Source organism: Meriones unguiculatus, chromosome 6 (genome assembly GCF_030254825.1).
Source record: "Meriones unguiculatus strain TT.TT164.6M chromosome 6, Bangor_MerUng_6.1, whole genome shotgun sequence".
Classification (NCBI taxonomy): Eukaryota; Metazoa; Chordata; class Mammalia; order Rodentia; family Muridae; genus Meriones; species Meriones unguiculatus.
The window spans coordinates 23,421,927-23,449,926 of NC_083354.1; the positions used below are offsets into that span (position 1 = coordinate 23,421,927).

The window sequence follows — 28,000 nt, forward strand, 5'->3', positions numbered from 1 at the left end:
GAGAGAGACAGAGAGAGAGACAGACAGACAGAGAGAATGAAATTTTAAACCTCAAAGCCCTACAGTGATCGCCCCTGCCACAGTGACAGCCCTATCTTCTGACAATGCCACACCCCCTAAGCCTTCCTAAACAGTTCCACCAACTGGGGACCAAGCATTCAAATATGAGCCTCTGGGGAGTCGTTCTCATCCAAACCACTGCAGTATCAATTCCTGGGGTAGGCTCAGATATGGACAAATAATCCTATCCACAAAGCCTCCACATCAGCTCCCTCCTCTGTTCCAGAATAGGGTAAGAAAGGACAAGGAGATGCTCCACAGCTGCCCCGCCAAACCTTGAAGCTCTGGCTTCTCCAGCCAGTGAGCGTGAGTTTATTGAAAGGGTCAGAGCTCTTGCCTGTCCGGTCCCTCTGTTCCAGAGGAGAGGATCAGATGAGGGAACTGTAGGGAAACTGGGTGAACTTCCCTTTCTTAGAGCTGCTGGCCTTTCTTCACCTACTTGTTTCCTGAAAGGCCATAAAGACTTTTGAGTATGCATTCCTCTCTCTCTGTACGTCAGGCTCAGGAACCTCACCTCAGGATTCATTCTACATCCTAGGATACACTTTTTGTTTGTTTGTTTGTTTGTCCCTACATGGCTCAGCTTGACCTTCAACTCACTATGTAACTGAGGCTGACTTCAAACTCCTGATCTTCCTGCCTTCACCTCCCTAGTGCTGCAATCATAGGCGTGCACCTGCCTGGGTATACATTTATTTTCTCGGTCTCAAAATAATTACATGAGTGACAGGCATTGCTCTGAGCTCCTGTCCTCTTGGAGCTCCTGTGTCATTAACGAGGCAGGCATTAATCAGACTAACAAGTACACAAAACACAAAGTTGTAATGGTGGAATGTGTGGGGATCTGCAGCCCTCCTAACACGTGTCTACAATCCCCAGCGGTCCCTATAGTCTCTACAAGCTGAGTAATAAGGACCGCAGCGCCAGGCTCTGCTAACATGCCTTACATAGTAATCGCTTACTCCTCAAGTAACCCTCTCAATCAGGTACACCTGTGGATGGAGCCCTACTCTGCCCAGAGAACTCAGTCCAAGCTAGTGCATGTAATGCCTGTGTTCTGAGACGAACAGCAAACCTTCCTTCAGTCCATTGAATTTCAAGTGTTTCGAGTCCATGAGACCAGGACAGAAGGAACTAGACCCCTCTCTATCAAGTAAAATGTAGGCTAGACACTAGGAAGTACTGGTTAACAGTGCTGAAGATATGAAAGAAAGAATCTCATTTCTGGGAATTCTCTTCTCCCCTAAATGCTCCGTGTTGTGTAAAGCACACTTTAAGATGGAAGAAGGTTTCCCGAAGAGAAAAGAAATCACCTCGTCGACTGTATTCCTTATCTCTATCTCTGTGGGCCACACAGAAATTGAAGAAAGGAAAAGGAAATGAATCTGCCATCAGCAGCATAAATGCAAAATGGAGTGGCCATCAGAGGCCTACTTCCCTCCCTAGGCAAAGGCCTCCAGGGTCACCTCCGGGCAGGGATCTCTCCAGCTCCTCCACCAGCTGTGGTGCCAGGGTTTGGCAGAGGAAGCGGGTTACCGTTTCCCTCTTCTAGGATTCTCAGGGTGACAAGGGGCAGATGACAGGCCAGGAGGGATTACCTGCGTTGTCAGATTAAAGCAGAAGCCACTCTTGTATAGGTAGCAAACAAGCCCGTTCCCATCCCCCACCCCGCCCTGACAGTCAGTAAACACTAGCCAGAGCTAACCGAATGGGTGACACGGCTGCAGGGCTCAGGACTCTCACTGATTTCCCCGACTGCGTGGTGGTTGTCTCCAAGCAGAAGTTCAGGATGCGCAGGGAGCCAGCATCTTAGGTACCTTGTGATGGCCCAGCGCCGTCCCTAACGGTTTTCTTTTCGTTTAATAAAATACATTCCACTTGCAAAATACTTTCAAGTTTGCAAAGCAGTTTCCTTTCAGACCCTCAGTTTCAACCTCGATTTTCACCCTCAGCCTACGTAGAGGTAGGATGGATGCTACTGGTTGTGAATGTCTCTGCGTTTACACTTAGATTATGCTTAGACTCACAGGGTAGGCAGTGGGGCCTGGTGCCGTTGTCTTCTGATCTCTTAAGCCCCGTGCACTTTCCCTTGGTTTCCTTAGGGAGCTTTCTGCTTCCGTTCTTGTCTCTCCTCCCACCTAAGCATGGAAGCCCTAAATGGCCTCAAATTCCCTGACTTAGTAATACATCAGAGGAGTCCGCCCAGTGACCCTGCATGTGGGGTGTCCCGTGGAGAGTCGGTTCTGTGTTCCTGGTGAAAAGTCTATCCCCTCGGCTCGTTCTGAGGCTCTGGGACCCAGAACTTGCACAATGCCCCATAAGCCTCTTAGAGGAGGCGGGTATTAGGCAGGATTGGATATCCGTCCCCTGGCATGCCCTTCATACTCCACCCTTGAATTAGGATTCCCAGGGGAGCCGGCGGGAGGAGGATGGGGCGTTTTCTATGGTCCCGCTTTGGACCCAGTCTTCGAGACCCTGGATTCTGACAAGTTTCCAGAACTTGGAAGACGCAGATGTCGAGGTGTGAAGGTAAATGATGTGCTTATGCAAGAGGGTTTCGGCTCAGCGTTTCTCCACACGCTCAGGGGAAGGGGAGAGACCGTCCAGGCTTGTAGAAGGTATTCGTGGGGACTCCCACAAGTGCTGCGCTGACCGCAAGAACAGGGTGCTGGGGGGGTGCTGGGGGGTGCTGGGGGGGTGAGACTACAGGGAAAGGTCAGGGTAACCAAGGGCAGGGAGGAGTTCACTTACTCCTACCCCCTTGATGGTTCTGCCCTTGTATTCTAGGCTGGCACGTTGGCACGTCCACTTACTGTGGGTTACGGAGAGCCTGGGAGGCTCGCTGCAGGCTCATGTGTGGGTCCCTCGGAGGAGGCGAGGCGGAGGCTTCCTCTCAGTGAATTTGTGCCTCACAGCAGGGGAGTCCTACTGGGGAGCGCTTATGTACTCCTGGGCCCACTTCTGAGATATTACAATTCTGCACAAAACCAGGCATGTTTTTAGTAATGTTGCGCAATATCTCCGGATAGAGAGGTTTAATGGACATTTTCTGCGTTTGGGTCTCAAGGCCCTTTATAAAAGCAGGCTTCTTTGAGAGTCTTTCCTCCTGCGTCACCGTCCAGAAGTCACCCCAGTGGCTACTTTTCATAGTCTCTATGTGTGTGCTCAGTCTTTCAGAATTCCTGTAACCTCGACGCCATTACTATCTACATGGGTAACACTCTTACAGTTAAATCAAATTTAAATATTCAGCGGGTAGAGTGCTTGCCTCGCATAAACAAAGCTCTGGGTTCAAGGGTCACACAAAGTCGACATGGTGGTACACGCTTATAATCCATCCCAGCACTTGGGAGAAGAAAAGTTCAAGGTCATCCTTGCCTACATACTGTGTTCAAAGCCAGTATGGCCACTCGAAATCCTGTCTCAAAAGTTCCATTTAAATTAATGCAGCATACACACGATAAAGCAATCTAGTCAAATGTACAGTGAAAATGAAGTGCCCCCCCCCCCCCCCCGTGGTGCTCACTTTTCCTTCCCTGGAAGTCCTTCCAGAGATTGGACCACAGTGGAGGCCAAACTCCTTAGGCTGACACCGCTGAGGGTCCCAGACCTTGGTTCCATGTCTCATTTTCCTTCCTCCGTCCCACACCATTCTGTAAGAAGCCCCATGACTTTTAAGCTCGGTTCTCTCTGGGTGAGACAGTGCAAGCATTTTAAAAGAATTCAAAACAAACCCCGACTCCCAACAGCAAAAAGTAACCCACCTGAGCGCACAGAGCTGTACTAACCTTAACATTTGTGGTGATGCCATTCCCCGCTTTCTCTTGTTATCTACACCTTTAAATCATGTCCTCCTAGCTCCCTCTTGCCTTTGAGGTGATGAGGTCTGTGGCCTGGGCCCCAGTTATGGATTTCTGAGTTCCCAACATCCTAGGCTTGGGCCTGAGGGGTGCAGGGAGCTGTTTGTGGGGATCCCAGGAAAGGCATGGAGACTTCACAAAGCCCTCAGTTCTCACTCAGAGACTTGGACCTTTGGTCTGTCCATGGTGAGAATACCTTCTCCTGAGAGCAGGCATTGCACCCCGGAGTGGTGGGCAGTGGTTAGCTCCTGCAGAACAAGGTCTCCCTCCACAAGGCTCCCTGAAAGATACTTTGTGTCCCTGAGACCTCCATCACCACACTTCTCTGGGTAAGAGGGTTCTAGATCCCAGAAGAAGGATAATAACTTCTCTTCTCCTCCAGATTTGTGGATACCCCTGGCTGGGCTTCATGGAGAAATCTTTCCTGATTACCAGCATGAATCCCAGAGCAGCCTCTGCTTCTCCCCGGACAGAATGAAAGGCCAACTGTAACCAGACATAACTGGCCATCATGGGAAAACTGATCAGGATGGGGACACAGGAGAGGCGGTTACTCAGACCAAGGAGGCTTTATTGGAGTCGCTTCCTTTTCCTCTTGGGAATGTTGATCATCGGTTCCACTTATCAGCACCTGAGGAGACCCCAGAGCCCCCCCTCAGTGTGGACAAAAGTCTCTTCCCAGCAGCCTATTAAACTGTTCAGCAGGGACCTCCCCAGTGATGAGATGACAGTGGTGGGCAGTGACCCTCTAGAGGCTAGCTCTGAAGTGGAGGGTGAGGGGATGGCACCCCAAGACTCAGTGATCGGGGCTGAAGTAACACCTAGCTTAACAATGGAGGACACCCCCAGTCCACCCAGAACAACCAAGATCACTCCAAAAAATAACAATAGTCCTATAACTGCTGGCACAGAAAGAAAAAGGAAAAACGTTCCACTCACATACAGCAGAGCGCCAAATCATGTCATCTCAACTTCAGGCAGACAGAGGGTAAAAAGCTATACCCCAGCACCCAGGGGAGAAAGGAAGAACTCCAGCCCGACTCACGCCAGGGAAAAAGGAAGAATGGATAGCCCATCCCCAGCAGATGCACTGTCAGCCACCACCCCCGCAGCAACAGAGAAAGGCAGTGAAGCCATGGCAACCTGGAGGATATTGGAGACCAGATCTCCTGAGAGAACAGTAGAAGAAAGCACTGCAGCTTCTCTCTTGGGCAGCATCCCAGAGACCATGGAAGGTTCTACTGCTGTCCGGAGAATTAGCAAACCCCTGTCCAGAACCAACCCACCAGCCATTAGTGCTGCCTTAGCAACCAACAGGGAGCTGGCAGAGAGACCTTCCACAGCGCACAGCACCCCAGTAACTCCCGAAGTCAAGGCAATCCTGACCACACAGGTCCACCGCTGTGTGGTTGTGGAGCCAGCTGTACCCAGGTCCCCATCTCCGAGCGTGACAGACATCCTGTTCCCAGATGTGCCCAGTTCCAGTCCCTCAGCATTGCCACCTGGCTGGCCAAACACCCACCCTAAGGCAGAGTACCCCCCAGACCTGTTCAGTGTGGAGGATCGGCGACAGGGCTGGGTGGTCCTCCACATCTTTGGCATGATGTACGTGTTTGTGGCCTTGGCCATCGTGTGTGACGAGTACTTTGTCCCAGCCCTGGGAGTCATCACGGACAAGCTGCAGATCTCCGAGGATGTGGCAGGGGCCACATTCATGGCCGCTGGAGGCTCAGCCCCTGAGCTCTTCACCTCCCTCATTGGTGTCTTCATCTCCCACAGCAATGTGGGGATCGGGACCATCGTAGGCTCTGCTGTGTTTAACATCCTTTTCGTCATCGGCACCTGTGCCCTCTTCTCCCGGGAGATCCTCAATCTCACCTGGTGGCCCTTGTTCCGCGATGTCTCCTTCTACATCCTTGACTTGTCCATGCTCATCCTCTTCTTCCTGGATAGTCTCATTGACTGGTGGGAGAGCCTGCTGCTGCTGCTGGCTTACGCTCTCTACGTGTTCACCATGAAGTGGAACAAGCAGATTGAGTGCTGGGTGAAAGAGCAGCTCAGCAGGAGACCAGTAGCCAAAGTCACGGCTCTGGGGGATCTCGGCAAGGTAAGGCAAGCTGGATCCAGCTCTCCCAGGCCTCTTGGGTGGGAAAGGACAGGGGGAAGTGAAGGACTAAAGAGCAAAAGGCAGAGGCTCCACCTCCCGGGCTGTTTGTTTATTTACAGAGTGCCTGTGCTCTGTAATTATCAAGGGTGACTGCGGCTCTACACCAACCACCCTAGACACTGGTCATAGTTATGATCCTACTTTTCAGAAAAAAAAAAAAAAAATTGAAGGTGGAAGAAAAGTTAAAACAGGCATCCAGGGTCACACAACAAGTAGGCAGTGGAGTCAGGATTTGACCCCAGCTTGGCCAGACTGGGTGTCTTGAAATGCCATTTGAGTCAGCTTTGGAGAAAGAAGAGATAATCTCTTCCACGCACAGGGAGTCAGAATTTAGGCAGCACCGTTGTTTTCAAGTATGTTTGTTCACAGACTTGAGAGGGGTCTGGGGAGGGAGGCCTTCCCCCCCCCCTTAGTATTGGAGATGCAAACTCACTAACTGAAAAGCCAGCCCTCCGGCAGAGCCCTCACTTTGTGTCTACGAGTCCTGGCACCAGATCACCAATCCTAGGGCTCCCCCTCCCACCTACTTTCCTGATTAAAATTCATTGGCTGATTCAGTGACTTGAGGGATGACATCATATTGGGTACGTGACCTCTGAAAGCAAATCCTAAATAGGGACCCCTCTTTTTCCTGTCCCTAGAAGGTGAGTTGGGGTAAAGGTTGGCTCAGAGCTTTTACTGAGTGCAGAATTTTGCGTGCAAAGAGCATAGGACTTAGCTTCTTAATCCTGAGCAGTTTTGATGAGTGGGCAGGATGGCTACCATCCTCTGCAACAGGAGGCAAGAGCTTGTATTACTTCCTTTAGAAGGTCTGGAATAACAGCAATTAGAACTGAGAGCCACATGCCCTGAGTTTTAATCTGATACTGCTTTTCAGTTAACGGTATGACCTGAACAGGTGATAGAGTCCAGTTAATCACAAAAAGGTCCTGTCTAACTAACTCTGACTTTTATGACTTTTATGATAACGTCTGAGTTCCAATGAGTCCAGTTCTGGCAAAACTCAGCACAGTGGTTGTTGTCTGACCTGATCAACCATTCACTATTTACACGGGCACAGAAGGGGCAAAGTTCTGCCCGGGGTCACAGTGCCGGCTGGGTCAGAACTGGAGTGATGCTGCTGTCAGGCTCCCTAATCATCATTATTTCCTGCCAGGCTGTTGCTCTAGGAAGCCACAGGCTTCAGAGAGGGTCACTCCTTGCTGCTCAGTTCAAGCTGAGGAAGCAGGAGCCTCTGAGGAGAGGCCTCATTATGGAGGCTTGGCTTCTCCTCTGAGAAAATCCCCGTGTGTATCAGGGCAGCAGCGTTCAAAAGGCCTTCGACTTGCCACCTGTGAAAATTCTGCTTCCGTTGAAACTGAACACACTCTGAAATTCTTGCTGCCCCTGAGCAAGGCAGAGCAAAGCTCGCTAAAGCAAGTGAGGCAAAAACTATAATTTTAAGAGAGAATTTGTCCTGTGTAAGAGGCTGCCCAAGGCCAATAGTGGCAGCTCTTTGCCGGCCAGTAGCAGGGCTGCTTTGCAACTGTGTTGAAACTAATTCGGAGCTGGGTGGTTGGCGCACACCTGTAATCCCAGCATTCGGGGAGGCAGAGGCAGGCAGATGGATCATTGTAAGTTCAATACCAGCCTGGTTTACAAAGCAAGTCCAGGACAGCCAAGGCTATACAGAGAAACCTTGTCTCAAAAAAACCAAAACAAAGAAAAACAAACAAAAAACTAATTCAGTAGGATTTTTAATTAAAGGTAAGTTGGAATAGTAACCAGACCTGAAGGTTAGAGTTGGCATGCATTGGACTGGCCATGAAGACTATCCATGTAAGAATAAGAGTAGATGACTCCGAGATATCGCTGTTTTAAAATGATTTAAAGTATGTGTGGATTTAGAGTTCCGTTCTGGGGTGACTTTCAGCTACAGAGAAAGCGAACCACCATCCTCTGTGTCCCGGTTTAACTGGCCGAGAGCTGTGATCTGCTCGGAGGGACTAATTGTACTGTATCTCACTGGCAGCGAGAAGGCAAGCCGCTGCTGAACCCACCAAGCAGTTCTGCGCAATCTCAGTCTTTGGTCTAGCAAACCGCGTTGGCTTTCAATTCTTGTGGTGCACTGTGAGCCAGAGCTCGCCCAGCAGCGCTTCCGCCTAACCACGAATCTTTAAGAAAACAGCCTGCCCTCCTTTCTCTCCCTCTCCCTGCAGGCTCTTCTGAATCAATGGGGCCCTTTAGTTAAACAGCGATAGAAACCGGGCTTCCTCCATCAGGCTTGGTTCTGAAAGTGAGGAAATCAGAGCTGAGCTGGTGTGCTGAAGCCCGGAGAAGCCGGAGCCAGGTGAAGAGAGAGCTACAGGAGAGAAAAAAAAGACTACAGGTCTTCCTCCGCAGTATCGGCTTCCTGGTTGTCACTGAGGGGGGAAGCTCTGTGTGTCCGGCACTCCAGTTTAGCGAAAGGAAGGAGTCAGGAAGGGAACCCACGCTTAGGAGGGCTCCATTCCACTCACAGCAACAATCTCGCTCTCTGCTCCTCCCTCTTCCACACTGCCCTCCCCCTTCCGCTCTGCCTTCTGCTTTTTCTTTTTTTGAGACAGGGTTTCTCTGTGTATCCCTGGCTGTCTGGAACCCACTCTGTAGAGCAGACTGGCCTTGAACTCAGAGATCCGCCTGCTTTTGTATCCCAAGTGCTGGAATCGAAGGCTGCGCCGCCACCACCCAGCAACAATTTATTAAACTCTCTAAAACTAGACTGTTATTCCTATCTTACCTATGAAGAGACAGGGACTCAGAGTAGTTACTTAACCTGGCCAAAGTCACACAGCTAGTCAGTGAGAGTGAACCGGTACATTTGAGTTTTAGCTTAGGTGCCCTGCTAATCACCCATGAGCAAGCCAAGGCTCGCTCTAAACCATCTGTTGGTAAGTGCCTGGATGGAAAGCAGTGTGAGGGATACTGTTAGCTTCGAGGAGGAGGCTCCTGTGTGGGAGCCGCAAATCATGTTGCTGTGCACCGAGGCCCTCAGTTCTGTGAAAGGGGAGACAGCGCAGCCACCGACAGACTTTGTTTCTGCTGAGGCCAGGCAGTAAAAACCTTCTGCTTTGCAGGCTAAACTCCTCATTCATAGCTCGGCGTCCCTGTATCTAGAAGGCAAATAGCTGCACAGTGATTTAGTGGGAGTGGCCACGTGGTCCTCCCCCCCACCGCTCCCCGCTTTCATCCAGCAGGTGCAGCCAGGTTCCCAGCTGCGTGATCTTTTCATTTGATGTTTCCTTCTGTCCCGAACATCTAGCCTCAGAATGAAGGAGTTTCTTGGGAGCTGTGATTCTAATAAAAATACACGGAAGACAATTTCCTGAAAAAATGATTTAGTATTGATCATATATGCACACATATATAACTTTAGTTTTAAAATCTTTGCATTTGTTTATTGTGTGTGTTACGAGCTTTCATGTGCCACAGCACAAGTGTGGAGATCAGAGGAGTTGTCTCCATCATGTGTGTTCCTGGGGGTTAAATCTCAGGTCATGAGACTTTATTCTCTACGAGCAGTATTTAGAGTGTCTCTTTTGACACTAGCTGAAAATTTTCAAAGCTTAAGACAACACTCTCAGAGTCACACCTACTGGCGTAAGGCGTCTTTTTGATCCCAGTGAGGCAATGGCAAATGCCTACACAGCTCTTAACAGTTGAACTCAGCTCTCTTTGAAACTTTATAGTGTGTGGTGAAGCCCTTCACATTGTTTCTGGCCCCAGATGACAAATCTCTGGCCTTCTTTGGCCATGTATAGTCCCAGAGAACCAACATTCTGCATTCAAGGATGAGGGACCCTTCCTCATACATGGACGGAGGAGCAGCCCCATGCAGTGCCGATAGCTCAAAGGGGTGTAAGGATTTTACAGCAACCCATCTCTACACTCTGCACCAAGGAACTCCCCAGGATGCAGGGCTCTGGGGAAAGCCTGACATTTGGTCCTGAATACGCTGTGGACTGTTCTCTCCCCAGCAGGAATTTTCTTATTCAACCAGCAACATCCCCACACAGGCAAAGAAGGCATGTCTGTACACACCGGTTCTCCCATTTCTTGTCAGGGTTGATGTTTATCTTGAAGGGTCATATCAGCTGGCCTGTAGAGACAGCTGCTTGCTGTCTCGTAGGACGGGGAGGCTATGGATGGGAAACAGCCATCTTGGCCCTTCCTACTACTGTGGATCCCATCCATGTTAGGTTCAGAGAAGCCATTGTGCTTGGCTGGGTTGAGGGATGTCCTTCAACTGTTTAACAGGTCCTTAGCATCTTTCTAATTGTTAGAAATAGCTCTCTCTCTCTCTCTCTCTCTCTCTCTCTCTCTCTCTTTCTCACTTCTATAGCTCACCCAGGCCTCCAACAGCAATCCCAGCAGAATTCTCAGTCTTTGAATCCTTTTTTTTCCCTGGCCCAGGGCTGCAGCTCAGTGGGAGAGTGCTTGCTGGGCACATGTCTTTCCTCCTATAACTGGACGAAGCTTTCAGAGTTCCCCAACCTGCCATTGCCAGCACATGATACAAGAAACAAATATTAATTACACAGCACAAACATCCACCCAAGCCTCGTCCACTGCCTGTTATTTCCATGGATATGTGTGTGCCTGGAGCTGAGGCATTTCAGGCATATATACACCTTAGGCAGCGACATTTTCTCCTTTGGAACACAATGGAATTAAATACCAAGTCATCTTTCATAGTGCTCAACAAAGAATAGCATGAATTCTAGATGCTTTGCCACCTGAACTAATTAGAGAATGAAATCAGCAAGCAACTGTGTAGTGAGGGGACATGGCTACATGGACAGTAAATTTGAATAAGAGAATTTCAGAGTATGGGGAGTACTGTGAGGCGATGCAGTGCGGCGGGGCCTTGCTGAGGGAGTGCAGGGGAGGCTTCTTGGGAGAGAAGTCTAAAGAGTGAGCTGCAGAATAGAACTGGGCAAGCATTCCTGGAGGAAGAAGAGAACTTGCAACGGTTCAGGGCTGGAAGGACCTGGCATGAGCAGAGAGCGAATAGTGGTACCAGCCGCAAAGAAAGAGGAGGCCGGAGGGAAAAAGCTGTTCAGGAAAGTCAGAACTCTGCTCTGGACTGGTGAGTCCGGCACTTCAGTGTCTGCCCAAGAGGTGGTGGCACATGTGAGCCTGGAAATGGGTACCAGGTCTGGGTATGAAGAATGAATTTGTGAGTCACTAACAAACGTTTGAGCATATAGTCAAGGGCGGATCAAAGCTCTGTGAATGGGAGAGAGTGAGAAAGCCTTATACTGTCAGGTCTATGATCCGGTGATAAACAAAACACACTTCCGGCTTTCCCAGAGCTCAGCCTAACGGAGGAACTGATACTCATTAAGAAGGACACTATAACACAACTTCTACAAATTAGGCATTCCTCGGTGGGGAAGATGGAGACATCAGGCTGATAGTCATAGCGTCACATAGAAATGTGTATGCAAGTGCTGAGAGATCATGCAGAGGGCCACGGAAGACCTGCTAGAGCGGGATGCAGGAGGCTGCCCTGAAGGACTGGGGTCTTGTCATCCCATGCTGAGGCCAGATCAGAGGAGCAGGAACTGTCTGTGAGGAACGAGACTGCAGCTGTGCTGTGCAGAGTGTGACCACAGGCCCCAGTATTGTGAGCCCTTAAAATGATGTGGAAGAGGACGGGTGAGACACACAATAGGCACTCAGGGTTCAAAAGGGCACACAAACCAGTTCAGCCTCTTTACATTCATTGCTTCTTGAAATGGAACTTCCAGAGGACTGGGATGTAGCTCAGCGGTAGATCACGTGTCTGACATGTCTGATCTTGGAGTTTGGTTCCTGGCATAGTAACAACAGCGAAGTCTGAATGTGGGGAAGCACTGGCTCTAAGTATGTTACTAAGCCAGGCAGTGGTGGTGCACGCCTTTAATCCCAGCACTCAGGAGGCAGAGGCAGGCGGATCTCTGAGGCCAGCCTGGTCTACAGAGTGAGTTCCAGGCCAGCCAGGGCTACACAAAGAAGCCCTGCCTGGAAGAACAAAACAAAACAACCCTTTCCAAAGTATGTTATTAAAATGTGTCACAGGCTGGGTGTGGTGGCACATCCCCTTTATCCCAGCATTTGGGAGGCAGAGGCAGGCAGATCTTTGTGACTTCCAGACCACCAGTCAATACTGCCTAGTGAGACCCTGTCTCAAATTACAAAACGCAGTTGTTTGCAGGGCTGCCCTGCGGTGAACAGACTCTTTCCAGGGGACAGCCGGGCGTCTGGAACACAGGGGCGGACAAGCTGCGCTGTGCTTGGAAGCTCACCATAGCTGAGGGAAAGGACAGGAAACCTGAGAGGGGAAGAGTTAGACTCAAGAGGCTTTTTCTGTCTGAAGGCAGGACAGTGGAGGCCAAACTGTGCTACCTGAGACCAGGCCCGGGAGAATATGCTCACAGCCATTTGTAACTCTAGCTCCAGGCGTCCAACACCCTTTTTGACTTTCTTGAGCATAAGGTATGCACATGCTATGGACATACATGTCGGCAAAGCATTCATTCATATTAAACAAATCTTTTTAAAAAATGGTTGACATGAAAGCCTGTTATCTGATTCCTGGAACCTACAAAAAGCGGATAGAGAATCAACTTGACAAACCTGTCCTCTGACTTACACACACACTCACCCACACACCCACCCACACCTACACACAAGACTCCACACAAATTAACAATAAACAAAACAGTAATTTGAAAAAGAAAAAAGAAAATGGCTGAGAGCTGTGGATGCGTGTAGCTCAGCATTCAAGGAGAGCAGTGCTAGATGGCAAGGCCATGCACCCCAGAGACTGCCCATCAACACATGGAGAATTATCTTCGCTTGAATAAATCTGAGCAGCAGGAAATCACTAGGGGTGTGCACTGTGGGGACACAGATCAGTCTCTTGGCTCCCTGGGGCCAGAGCAAATCATCTCCAAAAGTAGCCAAAGCAGAGAGAGTTGGACACGATGAATGGTGAGGTGGGTGGGACCATGGCAGCTCGTGCTGTGTAGAGCCTCCTCTTCCTCAGTAAACTCCCAGGTGTGTCACGAAAACGTTAGAGGCGCACATGAAAGTGTACCGCCTCTCCTTCGCGCTCAGTTTGGTTGTTTGAGCTCGCTTTCACTCACTTTCATACCCATTCTGTAACAGTGAGTATCCAGACACTCAAGCCTCCCCCACCTGTCTAAGTCCTCCTGCTCTGCACCGCAGGAAGCTTCCGGCTACCTCCCGCAGCTGGCAGCAACGTCTGCGCCTCTCTCACTGTGACCGTGTTCTGTTTTTCCTCGCGTCTATGCCACTGCCTCCATTCCTCTCTGAATGCAGACTCTGCATCCTAAATATCCCTTCTCTTCTGGCCAACACAGTCCCTCACAGCAGCACGTGCTCAGTGTGCACTGGAGTGACTGGATGGGGGCTGGCCTGTGCTGCGGTGGTAGTTTCTATATTTTCAGAGCTGAAGACGAGGGAGCAAAGGGGATGAATGTAGAGAGTCACTGAGGCAACTGTTAGAGACCTTCGCTCCCAAGGATAGTGCCAGAGATCTGTGCCCCGCCTTACCTTTGTTGAGAGCCACACGTCAGGGGACCAGAGCTGACGACATCACAAGGTCACTGTATAGAAAAATCAAACAGACAGACAAACATAGAATTGAGTGGGTGGTGGTTTGCTTCTGCAAAGCACTCCATAAAGGAGGCTGAAGTAGGAGGATCACCACAAATTCAAGGCCGGCCTGCACTGTATAGTTTTAGGCTAGCCTGGGCCACGTAATGCACTCATCTCTAAAACTAATAGAAGATTGGACTCTAGCCGAGTAGACAATTCGTATATCACTCAAATGGCATTTCAAGGCTATGAATGCAAAGAAAGTGAGTCTGACTGGCTTCAAGTTTCTTCAGACTTGGTCTCACTCCTCAGCAGGCTATCCCAAAGCTTCCCTAAGACACAAGCACTTATCTGACCCCAAAGCAAGATTTTAGAATCCCAAGATGTGCTATTGCTGTCCAACTTTGAAGGGGAGAACTATCTTAGTGAGCACGAGTGAGAGTGCAGCTAAAGGGGTCATGGAGAAAGCTTTACACAAGAATCCACTCCTGATAAGGAGCAAAGGGTTAGCAGAGAGGCATAGAGAGGACATCTTTGGCAGAGGGAAAGGGCGTGAGCAGAGAAAAGAAATAGGAATAGAGGAAGTGAACCTATCATTTGCATCTTTGCCATGTCTGTGCACACACAAAGAAGCTAGGGAAAATGCTAGGCCAGAAAGGAACAGGTATCTATAAGAGATGCACAGAGGAAGGTGGTGTTTAAATAGGACCTGAAGCATGAGGAGCCAAAGCAGGACAAACAGGAGAGGATCCTGGGACAGGCTTTCCAGGCAGGTGACACATCTGAGCCAAAAGGTGATGGGTTTGTTGAGACATTCTCTAAGGACAGACTAGTTTCTGGGGTGTTTCTTGGTTGTACCAGCAGCGTCCACAGAGAGGGGGTCAGGTAGGGCCAGAGGCAGGCTCTCTCCATGACATCTTGCGTTTCATCTCTTGATTTCTGTTCCCTTCTGCAGCCCAGTGATGGCACCACTGAGGAGAATGAGCAACAGGATAACAAGAAGCTGAAGGTGGGTAGTGAAGCTCACCAGTGGGGACAAGGCAGGGTCCCCGTTTGAGCAGGGGAGTCTTGCAGAGTCTTGGGGACACTTCAGGGTCTCAGCATATGCCTGAACACCAGGTTGCTGTGGTCCTGATGCCGTGGAACCTGGTCAACTCAGGGAGGCCTGGGAGGCTCCTGGGAGCTACCAGCGTGAGCCAGGCAGGCTCAGGCTGTGTGGTGAGGGCCTCAGCTACACACGGTGCTAGTTTGGGAACTGAACCCTTAACATCACCGCTCACTCTGTCCCAAGACTCCTATATAACTTCAGGTTCTTTATCTATAAGTCCAAACTAGAGAAACTCAAGTCCTGCTTTCCAGTCTCAACTTTTGATGGATAAAAGTTCCATTACTGATGGCTTTAGCATATCCAGAACTAAGGAACTAGGGGAAAGCTCTTGAGGAGGCAGGGCTTAAGGTTTCTGAAAGACTAGATTAAGGCACCATGAGGAAGGAGATATGGTGAACTTTGCAAGGAGGCAGGGGTGGGTAAGGTGGGGATGGGGTGGGGGTGGGGCTGAAACCGCCTGTATCCAAAGAAAAATTTCCCAGTCCCTTGTAGTGGCCATAGCCACTAGGTGGCAGAAGAATTCAGCTGGAACGGGATGGAGAGGGAGAACATAGAGTATTTCTATGTGTCGCTATGAATAAGTGTTCCACATTTGTGTGAGTACAGGTGTGTCACATCTGTGTGAGTACAGGCATGTGTACTATGGTGCCTTTGAAGGTCTCTGAGCTCCAGGGCATAAAGTCCAAGTGGGCTCGAAATCAGTAGAACTGGGTTGCTAGTTTGACTCTCTCCCTGCTTGCCCTTGACCACCACCTCCCTTTGAGCTTCCTTCTTTTCTGTAGGTGGGGCTCCTAGCGTCGCTTACCTCTGGGCTGTGTGTACTGCAAAGAGCTGTGCATGGCGCAGCAGCCTGCCTGTGCGAAGGAGGGTGTGGTTTTAGAAAGGTTGCTTGCTGGTAGATGTAAACTTTCCCACAGCATGGTACCACTGATCCAGGGGACCTGCTCCCTGTGGGAGCTTCGGGACTCATGTAGGGTGCAGAAGGAGCTGGCCCCCAAGGAATCAAAGGGAGGATGACTGAGTTGGAGATGAAGGAAGCAGGGGCTCAGGACGCCCTTTCTGGTCTCTGTGGGGAGGAGGCAGGTAGGCGGGGAGGCACTCCTGCAGCACCTCCCCTGAGCTGGGCAGGGCCCCACTGAGGCCTGTGTGGCTCTCCCCTTGCTCAGCTCCCGTCTGTGCTGACCCGAGGGAGCAGCTCGGCCTCGCTGCACAACAGCATCATCCGCAGCACCATCTACCACCTCATGCTCCACAGCCTGGACCCCCTGGGGGAAGGTAAGCAAGGCCTCTCACCCCCGCTGGTCTGCTTGCTCACGTGCGCTTCCCCTCCTACTGCTGGAGAGAAGCTGGGACCTGCAAATGCTGGTGACAATGGTCTGGAAGGGGAGGACAGTTTTCAGAGAGTGGGTAGTCAAAGCTAGACAGTCTGGAAGACGGGGAAGACGTAAGACCTCGGCTCACCAAGAGAGGGCCACGTGGGATGTGGTGGCTCACCATTTCTCTACCTCAGGGTCCCTTGTCTGTAAAATGAAGGGCTCTAGCCACAACCAGGACACAAATGCGATGGCCTATTTGGATCTGTGTTAGAACAGATCCAGTGTCCCACAGTTTGACCAGCCGGGGTGCTCAGGGGGAAACTTTCCCCACAGACCTCTGGCATCTCCCTTGCTTTGTGCTCCGCCCCTTCCCACTCCAGCTAGGAGTCCCAAGGGACACCTTAGGCATGTCACAGCTGCTTCTGGGGAGCAGGGCATCTGGTGGATGCAGGGTCTAAGGTGCTGAAGTTGGACTGGACAATGGTGGCCGTGAGTCCCACACCTTACCATATCTTCCCTCAGAGCGCTATCGCACATGTGTCTCACACCCTACTGACCGCCTCTCAGGAACTTTCCGCTCTCCTTGGGAGCCCCATTTTCTGACTCTGCTGCAGACCTGAGCCCAAGTAGGAGGCCCACCAGGAAAAAGCTAGTTTTGGGCAAAGCCAAGGCATGCAGTTAGATAGGAGAGCTTGAATATGGCACATAAGAATGAGTCCCAGGAAGACCACTGGCTGGCTTTTCTGGTTAAGGGACACACTCTAAGATCTCAGGATTTCATAAGGTTCTGACCTACCCCTTAGGTATGTGTTATGGGGTAGGGTGTTATGTGTTTAAAAGTATATTGTACTGGGAAAAGTAGAATCAAAGACTCTTAAGACCTTCCTGGGAAACGCAGTGCCAAAGACAAGGCAGTGAGACCCTCCTTACAAATTCTTCAAGGTGAGCCTTGGTAACCTGGGAGTAGCAGCCCCAAATGAACAATCCCTCTGTGGAATAAGCAGACTGGGGCAGCCTCAGGTGCTGAAGGCTGGAGTGGACCTGGCCTGGCTCTCTAGGTCACACCTAGCTACTCCCAGCAGAACCACTGACTCTAGCCAAGTCTTGAGAACAAAGAACTTCTCCTGAATAGACTGTGTGGCTCACAGAGCCAGCCAGCCCTGTGAGTATCAGCTGCCAGCTGGCCTGCTTGTCCTAACAGGATTATGTGATGTTCAGGCCAGGCCGAGGTCAGAGGAGATTGACACTAAGGAGATGATCCAGCCGTGCACTTGAGGGAACAGTGCCAGGAGAGCTGGCGACACTTGTCCCAGAGAGGACCTGCTGTGTGGACTGTGGGTGCAGTGAGCCCGGGGTCACCCTTGAGTATCTGCAGGTGTGTCCTGGGATGCAGGACTCTTCGGAGCTGGAGTCTGATCATGTGCCAGTGCCTCCACCCGGGATGGCTAGGTCCTCCCAGGCCTTTGTTCCCAAGCCAATCCAGATGTCTGTTTCCTTGGCAGCTTCCAGATGACCATCCAAATGTTTCCACTTTCGATGGTGGAACTTCCCAGATCCAGCTCTCTCCACAATAGATGTCCCCTGAACTCTCACCTCCCCAGTGGGGTGTTTTCCTCCCTTGGGCCCCAGGCTTTTCTTCTGCTCTCAGTCAGATGTGTGGGACGGAGCAGCAAGGGAGGAGCTATCCTGCAGTGATCTGGGAAGTGAGAGGCGAAGGCGAGTGATGAAGGATGTGCGTCCCTTCAGCCAGCAGTCAGCAGATGTGCTGGGGCCGGATCCTCTGTTCAGCAGGATATTCTAGCTCTTGATTAGTGCCTAGAGGGCCCTGGGCATTCTGGATCTAGGTGGCAGAGCTATCCTGAGGTCCTGAACACTCTAGGAAGACCACCTGGGTGCCAGGACACCTTGAGAGACCAGAGAAGCCGTAGCAGTGACTCTTCAAATGAACTACAGCCAAGGCGGCAGCAGCTGAGCGGCTCCGAGGGTTTAGGGCACAGGGAGCAAGCAGGAAAAGGCCAGGTCTGTTTTTCTCTTTCCTGCCCATCCTGGATCCAGGCAGGGGCTTCGTCCCACCTGGCATCCAAGATTGTATGGCCTTAGCATCCTTAGAGTCTGCCTGCACTCCCCTCTCCACTAGATGATCTTTAGGGTCTCCTCCAAGTCTGGAACGCTGGGCGTTTTCACCACAGAACTGTTTCTTCAGTGGAGAGCTGCTGTCCACTGCTGCTCTCAGTCCACCACCAGCATCCTTACAGCCAAAGAGTAACACAGTGCCATCTAGGGACTCGGGCTCCGGCATTTGTGCCTGACAGCGTGACTGAAGCGCTGTAGCAGTCAAGCACTCCTGCCTCATGCATTCTCAAGTTGGTGCTCTGGGCATACCATGGTGTTGCTGTTTGCAGAGGACACATGCTAACACAGAGGCTTCCAAAGCAACCCAATGTCCATGGACAGAGCTAGCCTATGTTTAGAAACCATGTGGCCATTACTTCCTGTGCCATTTGTACCACTGCCCTGCCTGTCCTTCTCCTCCCTCACTGCTGACGAGGGGACCACCTGTACTCTTATTTCTCAGCCCATCCCTTTTCCTCTCTACCTCAGCATTACTCATGTGAAGTCCTTTGCATGCTCATCGTCATGTAGGGAGAAAGGTGCCCTCCCTATCGTTTTTCTTGCCTGGAAACCAGAGCAGCTATTCTTGCCTGCCATGCTGGAGGGCTTCATCAAATATGTCACAATAAACTATGACTCCCGCTTGGAATCTGACCGTCTGGGATCCAAAGGGTATGACCAAAGCTTGATCCCTCTTTGCTTTCTGCAGGGAAGAAAGGGAAGGTTCAAGAGCAGCAGACCCCTGGAGCAGCCTGCACAGGATGTGCTGTCCTGACTTCTAGTAATTTGTGAAGAATAAGCTGCACGGGACCTTACAGATCATCTAGTCCAAGAGTGACAAAACAGCCCCCCTGCCATCATTTCCTCACTCCCTGGCCATCACAGACATTACTGACTGATCCTGGCAAGGACTCTCCTACCAAGTTTGGGTCAGATGCCTCAAATGAGCCATTGATTGAGGTCATAAAGGAAATGCATCCTGCAGGCTGGTCCCAAATCCAGCCATATGTTTATCAGAGGGGAAATGGGGGAGCAACTTGCCCAAGGTCATATCCAGTTAATGACAGTACAGGGACTTAGCCAAGTTTACAAATGGGGGTACCAGGAATAGGACTGGTGAGATCAGACCCAGACACCACAGGCCTAGGTCAGCCTTCCCTGTGCTGTCACCACTGGGCAGTTCAGGGCCCTGACTGAAAGGTAGGCTGAGCGGCCTCTATGGCCCCAGATAAGATGTCTTCCTTTCTCCTTTGCAGCCCGCCCCTCCAAGGACAAGCAGGAGAGTTTGAATCAGGAAGCCAGAGCTCTCCCCCAGACCAAAGCAGAGAGCGGCCCGGACGGTGAGAGGATGGCCAGGCTGGCTGCTAGTGTCTCCTGCCACTGCCCTACCTCCTGTCACGCCAGTGCAGAGCAGACATTGAGCACATGTCAGTGCCCCTCAGCCTTTTCCCTCAGGATTTTCCTGTCACAGCCTCTCGGTAGCGTCCTCCTTGTTTTGTTCAGATGAAGCAGGCAAGGGAAGGCTGGGGGGTTACTCCGCTCCCACATCTTATTTCCTAAACCTAATCCCAAGTGAGACTGTACTTCTTCCCATGACTTCTACACAAGGACGTTGTTGCTAGTGAGTGGTCTGAAATGAGCAGTCCTATTGAGCGAAGGTGACCTGGAGCTCAGGGTCAGAAGTCCAGCAGCTATGACCAAGGAAATTAAACAGCAATTTCCTCATGGGCTCTGCATACCAGGTTTACCTGGCTCATATAAGCAACCCTTAAGAGAGTCATTCTTTCTATTCCATAGCCAAGGAAACCAAGGGTCAGAGAGATCAAATGAATTGTCCAAAGCCACATAGCCAAGAGGTAGTTAGCTTGTAGCTAACGTGAACGTTTCAGATTTTCCAAGGCCCCCTTCTCTGCTGTTCTGATCCATGGCCTTTGAACTCAGTGGGAGTTCAAAGGACCAGCCTTCCCTGCTCCATTTGCCCAAGTAGTTCCCTGGCCACAATTCCAGGATGTGGCTGTGAATACGGGAGAATGCTTCCCAGATGTCCTCTCATCCCTTTTCAGGGGCCAGGGCAAGGACAGTTCCCGGAAAGCCTCCTGAGTCCCTCACACCAAATGTCCCGTTAGTCTCTCCTGCCTGTCTCTGCAGCTGCTCTCAGAATCTGCTCTGCTGGCTCTTACACTCTCACCTAACCCATGTTTGTCCTTTAAGAGGAGGAGCCAGCCGAGCTCCCTGCGGTCACGGTCACACCAGCCCCTGCTCCAGACATCCAGGGAGATGAGGAGGAGGATCCAGGCTGCCAGGTAGGCGCTCAGCCTCTGCACAGCTGGAGGAATTTCAGAGGCCAAGGAAGGGCTTTCTGGCCAAGATACTTCCTACTTGAAGGCCTGAAATCCTGTTTATCCCTGTGGGGTGAACTGTGCCCCTTTTCTGAAATCATTTGAAGATGCACATAGTCCCCAGACCCAGAAAACTCATGGCAACACCCTGTGTGATGTGTATATAAGGGATTGCCAGTGTGTCAGCAAAGCAGAGACTAGACTGGCCAGGACCACCAGTGGCTTGAAGCACAGCAAGAGGGCTGCTGGGTAAGAGACCTTGACATGACCTGAGGCTCTTCATTGCTGCAGCACCCTCCTCATCCGTAGCCTCCTAAGTCTCAGCACTGCTTTGCCTTGAGAACCTCTTCCACTATTCTCTGGCCATGCTTAACTTTGCATCCATGCTTCTTTCCTGTGGGTCTTGCTCCTATGGTTCCCTGTTGCTATCGTCCCCCTTTTCCATCCCTAGATAGCCTTATCTGGCCTGGTTTGGGCAGACAGCTCCCTTGTCTATGAGGCTTCCCTGATGCACTAGAATCCACGTGCTCATGGACACCTGACATGGACTTCCACAACTGCCTCCTTGTTTGCTGAGCTTCCTCTAGTTCCCCTACCAGATAGTTCCTGAAGGCAGCACCAAAGTCTGAGCCATCTTGACCTCCACCTCAGAGGGAAACATCTTGCCTGGCACATGCTGCATTCAATGCAGGTTGAGTGACTGGCAGTAAACAAATGTTAAGTTTTCAAGTTACAGCCCTGCTTTTCCTAGTCAGCATTCACAGTCCAGTAGTCTTGGGACTCTCTCTCTTCCTTCTGGTATTTGAGCACCAAGCAGGCTCATTATGGCCAGCTCATGTGAAAAGGAACAAGAGGGTGCAAAGAATCTAGAGCCTCAGCCTAGGAAATAAAATTGATCCTTACAAGGAGCTGGGCAGAGGCCCGAGAAGGCACCTGTCATTCCATCTGCTGCCCTTCCTTCCTGCTTTCTCCGTGTGCAGATTCTATGACTGACTTCAATCCTAAACCACCCGTCCAGAGGGACCAACCAGTCACTGGTTCCTAGTCTTAGAATCTGTTCAGTGTCAGTCACAGGTCAGGGATCCGGTGCATAACCAGGCAGTAGCGGTCCTGGGAAAGATGGGGTAACTTCACTGCAACACAGAAGGGAGCTGCTGTTCACCAGGGCCTGCTCCTATAATGGGGCCAGAGGAGGGAGGCAGGAATGAGTTCAGACAAATCTCCTCACTCTTCATTGCTAAGTCTAAGCCCAGGCATGCTCAGATGGTAACACTTTGCTTCTTCATCCGATCCTCAACTCTGGTTGCATATAAGGAAAATATGGGAGAACTTTACAGAGTTGTTCCCTGCCTGCTCATTGAGTCAGCATCCCCAGGGCAGGCCCTCCAGCATCCCGGCTCAAGAAGATTCTGAGTAGGTCAGACATGATAGAACATGCATTTAATACCAGCACTCAGGAGGCAAAGGCAGGCATATCTCTGTGAGTTCAAGGCCACTTTGGTCTTCATACCAAGTTCATGCCTGCCAGGGTCAAACAGGAAGACTCAGTCTCAAAAACTTAAAAAAAAAAAAAAGATGTTCTAGGTGATTTCCATATGCAGCAGAGTTGAGTAATCACTGAATGTCCTTTGGGGTTGTCATGACATCTGCAATAGTTGACATGTTTACTCCTTAAGCACACAGGCCCTTGGCTCAAGGGAGTAGACCAGCACGTTACAGGCTCTTTCAGATCTGAGACCATTGGAATTAGTGGCTTTTAGTGTGGAGTTACACAAAGCTCTGCGGATGAGTACAGTAGAACAATGAGCATGTGAATTACATATGATCACTTCCATTCCAGAGGTTGTAAGTCAGCTATAAATGTAGTGAGGAAATCTGCATTTCTAACAAGATCCCCAAGAAAACAATTTTAGAAGCCAGAGGCTCCTTCAGACTAGAATGCTAGTTTGGTGGTCAAGAGGTAGAGATTTGAACTATAGATGTTCAAATAACAATGCTATCGCATACAAACTGTGGACTATGGGCTGGTTTCTCTACTCTATTTTCTCTACCAGTAAGATAGGTACAATTCTATGTATTGATGGGTCCATGAAATACAGCAAATGCTATTATTCTGGAGTCATTTACTATTGTGCCTGATACGTAAGAGTATTTGTCATCATCTTGTACAATACAGGAGTCTGGGAGTTTAGTAGACTTACCAAGGCGTTTGTCTGACAAAGCATCAGGCCACATCAGGCAGTGTGGAAGGAGACCTAGTACCTACGACAAGGGAGGACATGGTCTTGTTCCAGTCTATGTGTTCAGTGTTTGATGCCACACTCATGTTATAGCTAATGAGAACAAGTTCATCTAGCTGTGGCAGGCTCATTCAGGATGTTAGAAAACCCATGGAGAGGCTTCAACTCATGGAGAGGCTTGTGCCATGGAAGAGCGCTTACGCTCTTTCCTTATGTCTCCAAGGAGTAAACTGTATGTGGTGGTGGGGCTCTGATACAGACAGCCTTCAGATTTGCCAGTGCTGTTGAAGGTGGTGATGCTGCTGTTGATGGTGAGTCCTCCAGCCTTAGAAGTAACCAAGTAAGAGCTGGACTTGCTGGGTTGGAACGTTGTGATGGCAAGTTTGCTGCATCATTGCACCAGTTTTTTTTCCTCTGAATATTTAACAGTCCATATGCTCTCTGACGACAACAATAAATAGGTAGCAATTGGGATGCAAACCAGGCAGAGCTGTCATCATACATTAATCTGTTTTCTTTGGATTGTAGGAAGATGTGGATGAGGCTGAACGTACAGGAGAAAGGACAGGTGAAGAGGGTGAAACTCAACCAGGTGAAAGGGAAACTGAAGCAGAAGGAAAAAAAGATGAAGAAGAAGAAACTGAGGTAAAAAGAAAAGATGAGCAAGAGGGGGAAACTGAGAAAGAAAGGAAAAAAAATGAACAAGAAGGAGAAACTGAGGCAGAAAAGAAAGATGAGCAAGAAGAGGAAACTGAGGCAGAAAGAAAAGAAGATGAACATGAGGGGCAAACTGAGGCAGAAAGAAAAGAAGATGAACATGAGGGGCAAACTGAGGCAGAAGGAAAAGATGAACATGAAGGGGAAACTGAGGCAGAAGGCAAAGAAGATGAACATAAAAGGGAAACTGAGGCAGAAGGAAAAGATGAACATGAAGGGGAAACGGAGGCAGAAGGAAAAGAAGAACATAAAAGGGAAACTGAGGCAGAAGGAGAAAATGAACATGAAGGGGAAACTGAGGCAGAAGGAAAAGAAGATGAACATGAAGGGGAAACTGAGGCAGAAGGAAAAGAAGATGATCATGAAGGGGAAGCTGAGGCAGAAGGAAGTGAAGACGAACATGAAGCGCAATGTGAAATGCAAGTGGATGACAGTGAGATGAAAGATGGTGAAGGTCAACCAGAAGCCACTGCTGAAAATGAATGTGAGGCCATCCAAGGTGAGAAAGGTGCAGATGGTGAAGGGGGAAGTGATGGAGGTGACAGTGAAGAAGAAGAAGAGGATGATGAGGAGGAAGATGAAGAGGAGGAAGAAGAGGAGGAGGAAGAGGAAAATGAAGAACCTCTGTCCTTGGAATGGCCTGAGAGCAGGCAGAAGCAGGCTATTTACCTCTTCCTTCTGCCCATCGTGTTCCCACTGTGGCTGACAGTACCTGATGTGCGGAGGCAGGTGAGAGCCTAGCTGTGTCATAGGCTGCCCACCCTGAGAGAAGCTATAAGGCCTTTAGTTACCGGGAAGGCTGGGAAACCTAGCTAGATGAACTGCACCCATGAGGATGTAGGATGGGGCTGTAGCCCTGCAGGGGACCATGTACCATGCCTCTGAGTCAGGAGCCGGAGACCTCAGATGTGCCTTGTGTCTGCCACCATAAGCAGTGTGAACCAGCCCCTCTTTGATTCCAATCTCAGCATTCTGATCTCAGTTTGGGAATGATGGCCTTGTAACCCATCCATAGCTCACAGAGGTAGCTGGAAAACCCAAGGTTGTAACTGCCATTTCTCTCTGTAGGGAAAAGTCCAATATGTTCCACATAAAGTCCAGAGGGGAACAGGGCAGGGGAAAAGTGCAAACGCCAAACTCAAGTACTCAGCTGGGCCTGATTCTAGAGCAAGTCCATAGCTCTCTCCAGCCTGGTCCTGCTGAGTGTCTGGCAGAAAAGCCAGGCTCCCTCACATCTCTTCTTACTGACTAGCTCTAGGGGTGCCCTAGGGTGAGGGCCACAGCTTCATGCACACTGCTTCTGATCTTCCTCATTGTCACTCATTCATTAGACCTCATCACGTTTTGGGGTTCCCTTAGAGAGGGACAAAAGGCCAGTAGCCTCTGCAGCTCACTTCTCTTCTCTTCCTTTCCCCCAGGGGTCCAGGAAGTTTTTTGTCATCACTTTCCTGGGATCTATCATCTGGATAGCCATGTTCTCATACCTCATGGTATGGTGGGCTCACCAGGTGAGTGCAGCAGCCTTCCATGGCAGGTCCTCGGGTTTGCCACTCAAGATGCATTGTCAGTACCCAGAGCTACCAAGAGCCAACATGCCTGTGCTTCCCATGCTGTTTGTAAAGACTTTCATTCCATTAAATGCTTTCCAAGTGTGGCTTTCCTGTATTAACTGGTATTCAACTATATCCTGGCACAGGAGACCCTTTACATTTGGGTTCCAGTGGACCAGGTTGGCCTGACCCCCAAACTGGTGAAATCCTTCCCTCAGAGTTGACTTAGTTGGGTCTGTTTGCAGGCATTGTGCCAGTCTCCCCCTGCCTGAGCATTATAAGATTTTGTGTTCTGTCCAGAACAGAATTTAGCCCAGAGCTATAATTGTTAGCTTTTCTCCAGACTAAGCAAATGAGCAGTACTGCCCAAACTTCTATCTGTAGCCTGGCTTAGCTCCCAGCACACAGAATAGCTCGCATGTTGAGAAAAGAAATGTTGACAGAGCAGACTCTTGGAGGGGAAGTTCTTTGGGCATGTAGAGTTGTTACAGTTGGAATGACAATGAAGGACGGATGTGGTATCATTAGACTTTTAGTACCCTCAGTGAAGAGCTGTGTGGTTCCCTGTAGCAGCAGGGTAGGAGCTGACTCTTCATCACCCACTCCACCCCCATTCCTCTCCTGCAGAGGGCATGTTCAAAGCCTTAGTGCTTTGCTTATGAAGCAATGTGTCACTGGCGCTGTGAACTCTCAGATTTTCCACCTGGGGTTGCCATGGTTGCTCACTACCTTTGCTCATTTACCAGGTTGGTGAAACCATTGGGATTTCTGAAGAGATTATGGGTTTGACAATCCTAGCAGCAGGGACTTCAATCCCTGACCTCATCACCAGCGTGATCGTTGCCCGGAAAGGCCTGGGAGACATGGCTGTGTCAAGCTCAGTGGGCAGCAACATATTTGATATCACAGTGGGGTGAGTGCGAATTGCGACTTCCTAAGGCATATTCAAAATAACTAGAAACTGCATTGGCTCAGCTAGCTGGTTTTCTTCTTCATTCATTATAAATGCGACAGAAGGGCATTTGTGTGATTAGTCCTTATGAGACAACCAAGTATCCTCCTCCCTTCCTTCATCACAGCCTGAAATCTGACTGGAACTTCCATTCATTCCACTTCCCAACACAAGAAAACACCGCCCTTCGAGGAGGCAAAGAAGGGACTGGAGGAACTATTTCACTCCTTTTCCTTTAGCCCTGCTGGCTCAGAGGCTTTAAACAGCCTTTGGTATAAACAAGACCTATCCATCCCATCTTCGTGTTTGACCACACAAAGCCTGGCCAGGGGCTCCCAGGGCTGTCAAGAGCACCTGGACTGCTTTCATTTCCCTGCTCATGTTTGGATTTGGTTATTTTGCTTAGAATTTGTGTGTATGGATGTTAGGGAGGGGCAGTGGGTGGTGTAGCATCAGAAAATGTATCTTTCTCACTAAAGAAAATTTATCTTGAGGTGGGTCTTAATCATAAAACCTGAGGAACTCGTCACATGTTGACTAGAGCTATATATGTCACTAAGTGTGCAGGGGGTGGGGAGAATTAGGCCCAGAACCTTTGCATTGTTTTTTGAGGCAGGATCTTACTGGCCCAGGCTAGACTGAGACTGAGGATCCTTCTGCCTCAGTGTCCAGCACTGTGCTAGTACCAGCTCAGAGCACGTGTTTGACATAACTCAGATCCTCAGCGATAAGCTTTGAGTCCTTTGCCAAGTACTTTTGTTTCCCTACCTGCATCTTCTCACCAGCGAACTGAGGTTAGTAGTTTCTGCTTTACTGCATCCAGTGTGTGTGAAAACAAGAGCGCTGAAACCTGTCAACTTACCAACACTTGGGCTATTACAACCATGGCCATGCTCATGCTGCTTTTCTTTTGCAGCTTGCCTGTCCCGTGGCTCCTCTTCTCCCTCATCAACGCACTGCAGCCTGTTCCAGTCAGCAGCAATGGCCTGTTCTGTGCAATTGTCTTGCTGTTTCTCATGCTCCTGTTTGTAATCTCCTCCATTGCATCATGTAAATGGAGAATGAACAAGATCCTGGGCTTCACGATGTTCCTTCTTTACTTTGTGTTCTTGGTAATCAGTGTGATGTTAGAAGACCGAATCATATCCTGTCCTGTATCTGTCTGATTCTGTCACTGATGCTCAAGATGGACATAGACCAGAAGACCATGCCAGAAGTTACTGTCCCTCTCGCTATACCAGTCAAAGAATAAACATGATCAGGATTGTGAACTGGATAGCCTAGACCCTCAGAAGCTACTGTCATCGTGACTGGGGCTTCTCTTTGCAAACACCTTCACTCTTGGTGGATTGAGAACATTACCTTGGAAGGAGAGCTCCTACCTCTCAGGCAAGCAGCTGTCATGCAGTCAGCAGGAGGACTCCTGCAGCCAGAGGGCTCTCCAAATGAGACCCAGGGCTAAGGCTGGGACGGCAGAAATGAGACAAGCATACTTGCTCACAATTCCCTGGTCACTTCTCAAGAGCCACTGGTCCAGGGATACAGGTGTCAAAGGCTTGTTCTCCTGGCCACTGCCCCAAACTATCCACCTGGTGCAGCTGTGAAGCCTGCAGTCATTATAAGCTCAGTTAATGAGTTTAAGAAGCTAAGGCCTGGGGGGAGGGAGGAGATAAATTTATCCTTCTACCCTATAGTCCTGTAAAATGCATGCCAATGTTTTCTATGTTAAAAGACATCAACTTTTATTGTGTATTTCTGAAACATGAAATTAAAACAGAAAGCAGCCTAAGAAATGATAGTGTATGATTTGCCTTGAACTATAGGCAGAGATTTGAGAAAGGAAACTATTGTTAGGGCTAATTAAAAATATGTCCTCACTGGAAAATCCACATTTGTTTTGTCTCCATCAGTGGTTACTTCAATGGATTAAATATTCTGACACAGCTTCCCTGC

At 49.8% G+C, this 28,000-nt stretch overlaps 2 protein-coding genes across 3 annotated transcripts in view; one reads left to right on the forward strand and one right to left on the reverse strand.

Moving 5' to 3' along the window:
• Positions 1–4,970, reverse strand: part of Ints14 (integrator complex subunit 14) — a 44,527-nt gene extending 39,557 nt beyond the window's left edge. The window contains exon 1 of the mRNA XM_060384899.1: positions 4,860–4,970. The gene's annotated coding sequence lies outside the window, so the exon portion shown is untranslated. The remainder of the gene's footprint in view (positions 1–4,859) is intronic.
• Positions 4,395–28,000, forward strand: Slc24a1 (solute carrier family 24 member 1). 2 transcript variants are annotated; one of them, XM_060384895.1, is made up of 9 exons: positions 4,395–6,027; positions 14,669–14,722; positions 15,988–16,096; positions 19,506–19,589; positions 20,461–20,552; positions 23,357–24,274; positions 24,964–25,053; positions 25,842–26,008; positions 26,964–28,000. In XM_060384895.1, exons 1-9 carry the CDS (start codon positions 4,432–4,434, stop codon positions 27,211–27,213), a joined length of 3,360 nt encoding a protein of 1,119 aa, XP_060240878.1. In that variant the 5' UTR covers positions 4,395–4,431; the 3' UTR covers positions 27,214–28,000. The 2 variants fall into 2 exon arrangements, with proteins under 2 accessions (XP_060240878.1, XP_060240879.1); XM_060384896.1 differs by lacking the exons at positions 15,988–16,096; positions 19,506–19,589; positions 20,461–20,552.

Coding starts and splice junctions, on each gene's coding strand:
- Slc24a1 (XM_060384895.1), top strand. CDS start 4,432: ATGGGAAAACTGATCAGGATGGGGACACAGGAGAGGCGGTTACTCAGA. Junction 24,275..24,963: donor TACCTGATGTGCGGAGGCAG/GTGAGAGCCTAG, acceptor CCTTTCCCCCAG/GGGTCCAGGAAGTTTTTTGT. Junction 25,054..25,841: donor TGGTATGGTGGGCTCACCAG/GTGAGTGCAGCA, acceptor CTCATTTACCAG/GTTGGTGAAACCATTGGGAT.